Raw genomic sequence first — 7,428 nt, forward strand, 5'->3', positions numbered from 1 at the left:
AGGGCTAAACAGGAAATTACCCTTTTATTTGGGCTCAGAATTAGTATAACATAAATCTATGGCTTTGCTTTGTGCACATATTTGAAATTTAAGAAGTCCTACAAATGTGGGAAAGAAACAGGAAGGTATTTTTCATGAATATGAGCTAAAATAGCAGTATTTTAAAGGAACGTTGTTGGTGAGGAAACTAGCTGGTACCTGAAATACATGCTTCTCTCTGTTTTTGGAGTAGGCTGCAAGATACAATGTGAAATTTTAAAAAATGAGAGATTGTTTCACAAGAAAGAAATCCAAGGTGCAGAAAACCTTCAAGTGATTTGCTGCAAGGTTTTAGCTTAGAATTACTAACTGGCAAGAAATGAGAGGGTGACAGCAAGTCTGTGGACCATAATAAAATCTTAACTCACAGAAAACACAGAGGTCTTCTAATAATACATATTACAAAAGTGTTTGATTAAAATACCTGGTTTTTTCTTTAATCTTATGTTAGCAAAACATATTGCTGAAAGTTGTCCTTTTTTGCTTGTTTAAAACAAAACCCATTATGATTGCCACAGAACTACAAGGAACTGCATACTTTGTAGGGGTATGTTTTTACTGCATCATACAGGAATTGCTTAATATTTAAAAATAAACATCTAAAAGTCTTAATGCTGTTTTTGATTAGCAGAAACAGAAAAAGGAATGCACTGAAGCAAGATGATAACAGAGTGTATCATGCAGTATTTTGGCTTAATGTATACAGTATTTCAAACCAATGATGTGACTAGAGGGTGGGGGCTTAAATTCATTACATTCACATGACATCATTTAGAATTAAAATTGTATATGAAGGCAAACTGTGGAAAAGTGAAAAATACTGGGATGCCTAACAAAAGCGTGCCAGATGTGTTATTGTTTCTAGCATGCAGAGCTAATGCTTGAAGGCCTATCACAGCAGTATGAACCACTGCTACTTCTAGTTCTTTACATTACTGCTTTGTTTATGCTGGCTGTGGTCTGGTCACGGTCAGCAAGTGCTGTATGGCGTTAGGAAGTTAACCCACAATCTCTGCAGGTTCAGTGACCAATTTAGATCCATCCCATGCTGTCTTGAACTGTTCAGGAACCGGAAATTCTTTCTGGTAAGAGACAAAGGCAACAATGATAGTTAAATAAACAGAAGATACCTTATGAAAACTGGTGGAATACTATTAGTGCTACATGACTGAGAAAGCATTGATAGCTCAGACATGCCAGGATTAGTGAGAAGCCTTCTTCATTACCCTAGGAAGCTATTTTACAATGCCACACAGGAAAAAAGCCTTATTGCTGCCCAGTTTCAAATAGCCTTGGTATGCTACTGCTTTGCAATAATCCCTCTCACACCATTATTTGGACCAACAAAGTAAATAAGCCTCATGTCAGAAATGACTTCAGATTCCATCAGTGTCTGGGCTGGAAGACAGTAGAAAGGATTTAGATGTAGAGATTTAGTGAGGAGACTAATTTTAAGGACAAAAGCAGTATTAAAATATGGAAGAATAAAATCTAAAATCTCAACCACTATAATTTTAAGTGTGGTACCCTTCAGAAGACACAGGATCCTTTGTGGGGTACAAAAAACAGAGCAGAACATCAAAGAATGTCTCCTTCCGTTCCGTATATTTTGTGAAAGGGTGAGAGATGGTGTTGGGTCTGTCTTTGTTTCCCATAAACAAAAAAAAGATGTGAAGAGAAGGGTTTTTTTTGTTGAGGCCTCCAATAAGTGCTTTGATAGCCAGTAACTTCAGATGATACAGTGAGCTGAGGTGAAATGGATGTTTTGGTTTTTTTTAGGAATAGTTGACTATGCATCCACTGAACATAATTTCCTTTTTAGTTATCTGAACCTGGGCATCCAGCAGTCACATTTGGAAAGGTGAAGCATGAGAATTCTCTTCTTACATGTTTTCTTTTATAAAGGCTAGACCCCATTACCATACAATAATTCCAGCCCAAAAGATTTTTGACAAATTTAAGCACTGTCTACGGCCATACAATGCAATTTCAACACTGCTCTGTTAAGGAAATTAGGAAAATATTACGAACATGCTTTCCCTGCATGATCCCCTGCTAGTGTGTGAAGTGACAGAGCATGACTTTACTGGTCGTCATGGTGTGAAAGTCTTAGTAGAACATAAAAAGAGCTGAGAAAATGCACGTTTAAGTAGCTATTAAGGACGTGTTGAAAACACTAGAAAGTACTACAGATGCTACCCAGGTATCAACAGCTTTAGAAAAAGCAAGTACATTATGCTGTATTATTTCAACAGCAGTAGTATTACATTTATCTCAGTTTTAGCATAATCATCTTCAGGCTTGAGTGCTCTTTTGTGAACTGAATTTCTTTGGAGATTATGTTTAGATATCAAAAAAGAAAATTAAATGGATAGGAGATTAAGCCATTATCTATCAAAATGGAAAGAAATAACCTCGTGTCTGGTCTTCGAAATTACTTTGTGCCCCAGAAAATAAGAGTTCTTCCTACACTGATAGCTGAGATATCGTTACATAGAAATTCAATAGTTTTTGATAATTTTTTTGTGACCTACTATGTGTGGCATGTTCGTTTCTTTCCTAAGAGTTTAAATGCTATTAGCTACCAAGACTAGTGGGGAAGCGGAAGCAAAGCTTTAAAAATATCTCACTCACGTAATCACCATCTTGGGGGATGAGGATGTTCATCTCGGATGACTTGGCACTAACAATCTCACAGTCTAATGATTCCTCACTGAGGTAGATGTGGCAGCCTTCTGTTTTGTTAATAGAAATGGTTGGCACTTTCCCCATCACCTGCAAAATAAAGTCTGCTTAATATCAAATCTTAAAACGCACACAAAGATACTGTTAATAAAATCCTCATTGCCTGCCAGCTCTAATTTTGGCCACCAACATCTGATCTGCGTGTCAGCTGCCTGCTTGATGCTTTGATTTGTTAGACACTGTGAAAATTCTTGGTGGTGTTAACAAAGATCTATACACAATAGCAAACTTACACAGCAAACTTTTAAATCCAATTTGATGAAAGTGCTTCCCTGAATCTCTCTAATTTCAGTGACAGTTTTGTGCAGATATTTAGGTGGTGTTCACCTTGCTCATTGGTGAGAACTGGTTAAGAAATCAAACACATCAACTTCAACCCAGTAAGGGCAAATGGAAGAGTCCGAAGTACAATACTACTCAATGGGTGTTTTGTAATACATTCTGGAGACTTCAAAGCTCTTCCAGGTTTTACAGAGTACAATAGGAAAGGGTTTTTATCCCCTTCAGGCAAGCTACAGTTATAGAAAGTACTGAGCAATGTAATTAAATCTCTAAAGGTATTTCTGATGTCATTTTAAAAACAGGTGCAGGATTTACTTAGGGAGAAAGGGAAATCTCTTTTTTACAATTGTAGAAAGTAAAATATTTCTTCATGGCTACCTGGCTGACTCACTGGTTGTTAGTAAAAATTCTTCCTTCTCCTGCCATATTCTCTAGCAGGGACAGCAACATACTCTGGACAATGTATCAAAAGGGGAGAGGCTATTCTGAGCCATAAAACAGTAACAGCATGTGATAGATATGTACTTTTTAATGAAAGAGTGTCTCACATCACTCAAGTTAAGAATTTATTTTCAGTTTCCATTCCTAGCAAAAAAAGAACAAGTCTTGTATCCCGCTCTGATCCTGAAGTCTGATCTATGTAGTGATCAAAGCATCTGAAAATTATAATTATTTTTTTAATGGGTTCTTATGCAATAGAGAACAAAAGGAGGGTGTGTTTAATAAATTTTGCAAACATGTGGCAAGAAAAAAACAACAAACCCAAACACTGGAAGGAAGGAGAGCCAAGCAATGTGGCCTTGAAGTCACTATTTGTAGCAAAATCTGTTGGATTGTTTTACTGACATTTGTTCCATTAACTTATCGTGTATCTGCAAATTATATGCTCAGGTCTTCAAAATACTGAGGAAACTGAAGTGCTCAGCACTTGGCATACTCAAACTCTGCAGAGGCTGCCTCATTCAAGCAGCATACAACCTGACTCTGCCTTCTTAAGTGGAACTACACTCTGTTTCATGGCATAGAAGCCTTATGAATTATTCATATAACCTGCTTAATCAAAAGATCTTTGATTCTTAGAAAAGGTATTTCCCCTTTATTTGAGTATTAACAAGCTGTGGATTCACTGTTCGTTACATGTGAATTTTTCAGCTTTAATGAATAGTTCCTGAGATGATAAAAATAATCTAGTTATTGAAAAAAAACCCTCTCATAAGTGCCTGGGATCTTTTTCTTTAACTAACTGCCTCTGCTGTAAGAAGACATGTAGGGATCATGAATAGAACTGCTTGTTACAGATCAGTAGAGGATACACAGCTGATAGAAATGTCAGTCACTTGCATGAGGTTCAAAATATAAAAAAACATCTTGCTATTATTCTCTGTAGTGGCTGTGAGCAGGATTTCTGAAGCATGGAGCAGAACTGCCTACATTTAATGCCATACAGCAGGCGTAGCCTTTTAAGCAAAAGACCCCAACTTCCTGGAAGAATGACAGTTTGGTGTAGTTTAATTAACATTTAATTTCCTTTTAACTTAAAATAATATATCCTAACATCCTTTCTTGAGACTAGATCGTGTATGTTGGACACAACTGAGAACTAGAGCAGGTATAGGTAGGCCTCTTTGGAGTGTAATGAGTCAAGTGTTGTAAATGTTAGGTAGACTGTCTATAGTTTGAACAGGGCAAGTATGCCAACAAAGAGGGCAACATATGGATTTAAAATACATATATTTTCTTTTCACAAGAACAAGAAGGAAGGTGATCTCTGATGAAGCTTTGCTTACCAGTTATCAAAGGAAAAAGCATTTGTAGGCAAGTGACTATATTACTTACTCATGTAATGTGTCATGTTGCTGGCAGGGGACATTTTTGACATCCAGGGACCTACACTAAATGTCATTTAGTTGTCCTTTGACAGTCTATTTTAACATTTCCATTAGCAAAAAATAAAAAAAAAAGAAGTAACCATTCTCTGGGCTTAGAAATCAATTAGCTAACTGCCAGAATTTCTTCTACGAGCATCACTCTACTTTCAAGTGCCAGGAGCTGCTTACCATGAAAGCAAGAAAATTAGGGCCAGAAGTAGCAGTTCTTACAGTGTATAGATCTCTCAGCTTCACTGGAACCAGAAGGAACTGGGCCCAATGAGGTTTGTTCAGTGAAGCTCAAAAGTTTTCACAGGTATTTTCTAATGCATTTTCTAATTAATTTAGTGCACATAAAGATATGTTTAGATTAGCCGATGTCTCATTTTTGTTGTGCTCCTGTGAGTTTTTAAAATCTCTTGTAGTTACACCTTGGGCTTTCCCCCTCTGCCCCCTGCTTGTTCTCTGTTTCTGTCTTTGTTTCTCAAGTAGGTACTTACCTGAATCTGAATATCCCTGGAGTTGATCACTTCCACGATTCCCACAACATTGTCAAACACAAGGCCAAACTTTTTACAGTTGTCTAAAAAAAAGCAATCATAAATAAGAAAGGCAAGATAAAAGTAAATATATGCACACCTCTTACGTTAACTATGAAAATTCCCAGTCTTGCACTGCATAGCTGAGCAAACTTACTCACACAATCAATTTATTGACGTGAATGGAATGATGGTATGATTCATATCCATTATTAATCCTGTAAGTCAGTTTTTTCAAGACTGTCATTTAAAGCCCAGCTGAAGTATTCACTCACCAATAGTAATTGAATTGATTTTTCCTTTTATCTGAAGCGTAGATTTGTTACACTTAAAAATGTAGGCCACTTGCTTGAGTTCAGTGTTGTTAATGACCAGGTCATTCTTATCCTCTTGATATTCCTATTTCAAAAGAAAGTGTATTTAATTGGTTGTCTTTAAATAGCTAACAGTCAGACAGAATTTAGTACAACTTGTACTCAAGCTGTTGCATCTTCAGTTACAACAGAGCGATATCCTTCAAAAGGCTTAAAAATCTAACTTCTTTGGTGATCGGATATTTCACCTAATTCACCCTTAGATGACACGTGTTTTTGAGCTGCAGAACTTAAGAACTTAACATAGACCCTGACAAAACCCATTAATTGTATAGAAAAGACATCACAACAACATAAAAATGCACTCACAAAACTTGTTTGGTTCCTATCCAGCTTAGACTGGCACCTTGAAGAACAGAGCAAGTTTTCTGCTCCCCTAAATGTTGTAGAATGGTCTATTGAGCACATTATGAACAGATTGCATTAATGGCCTGCAAGGGATTTTAACTGGAGTTCTCCACTGGACTTGTTTCTGGGGGACTGTCAGATTTTGCAAGGAATTTATATGTTGCTTCTGACATTTTCCAGTTCAGATGAATTAGTATATGATTCTCAGAGATAAATTAACTAACTACAGATGCTACAAATTAGTAACAGCTAAACTGTAGCAAGGCGGAGCAATGCAAGACTCAGCCCATTTTAGCTGCAAGTCAAATTTGTTTCACCGAGGTCATCAATCGCCTTTTGCAAGATGTTCAGTTCAGAGGAGTGACTGGGACTCACCACTCTCCACTTCTTTCCCTCTAGTTCCAAGACAGGGGCATGGCTCTGCTGTGGGGAATTCTTAGGAGAGTTAGGACTTGGAGTATGACTTTTTGTTGGAGAGTGAACAGAAGGACCTTGGGCACGTAGACTGGGGTTCTTGTGAGTCTTCTGGTCATCAGAGACATGTCGAAGCCCTAAAAAAAAAAAAGGGTGTTTATGAAAGAGAGGCTGTTTTCCAGTACTAAGGGTGTTAATATCTAAGCAGAAAAGGCTTTGTTGTAGTGGTGTTAAATTTTTATCTGAATTTACATTTTTTTATTCCCTCTAGATTTGCCTGGGTAACCACCTAAAGTGTAACTGCCTAAGAATCCTTAGATGTTAATATAAAACCTCTTTCACTGTGGATGGGCTTTCTCAGTATCTTCAAGAGCAAATGCTGTCTTCTAGTTCCTCTCTGTCTGTAGCGAGCTCCGAGAGCTTGTTTTATAATATTTTTCCATTCATAAAAATGAGATTCTTTTTCTAATTTAGGACAATATTTGACCTATCCCTGCAGCATGAAGGGCAGGTACATCAATCATACGTATTTAAACTCACAGGCATCCACTTTAATTACAACGGTCTGGTATTAATGCAAGAAGCTTTACTGTTGTACTCCACACTCATCTGTGAGCCAGACCTTTTCACCTACGGGTACACTGAATGTGAATCAGAAAGAGGGTGACATTTTTATTGCAATTGAAACTTAGATGTGCACCAGCTGCTGGGGATTGAAGATGTCCAGCTTGGTTACCTTAACATTAAATGGATGCCCCTAAATAAAAGGTGGGAATTTCAGGTATGCTGAACATATTTGTGTGCTGTTGCTTCTAAAGG

At 37.2% G+C, this 7,428-nt stretch overlaps 1 protein-coding gene across 1 annotated transcript in view; it reads right to left on the reverse strand.

Annotated features, from left to right (window-relative positions):
• Window positions 1–515: 515 nt before the first annotated feature.
• Window positions 516–7,428, reverse strand: part of CAP2 (CAP, adenylate cyclase-associated protein, 2 (yeast)) — a 57,098-nt gene continuing 50,185 nt past the window's right edge. Inside the window, exons 8-12 of the mRNA XM_010000944.1 lie at window positions 6,571–6,746; window positions 5,749–5,872; window positions 5,435–5,517; window positions 2,674–2,814; window positions 516–1,121 (exon numbers count right to left, since the gene is read on the reverse strand). Coding sequence (XP_009999246.1) covers window positions 1,038–1,121; window positions 2,674–2,814; window positions 5,435–5,517; window positions 5,749–5,872; window positions 6,571–6,746 — 608 coding nt within the window. The 3' untranslated portion in view covers window positions 516–1,037. The remainder of the gene's footprint in view (window positions 1,122–2,673; window positions 2,815–5,434; window positions 5,518–5,748; window positions 5,873–6,570; window positions 6,747–7,428) is intronic.

The sequence above is a fragment of the Chaetura pelagica genome, unplaced genomic scaffold, assembly GCF_000747805.2.
Source record: "Chaetura pelagica isolate M959 unplaced genomic scaffold, ChaPel_1.0 scaffold104, whole genome shotgun sequence".
NCBI classification, from domain to species: Eukaryota; Metazoa; Chordata; class Aves; order Apodiformes; family Apodidae; genus Chaetura; species Chaetura pelagica.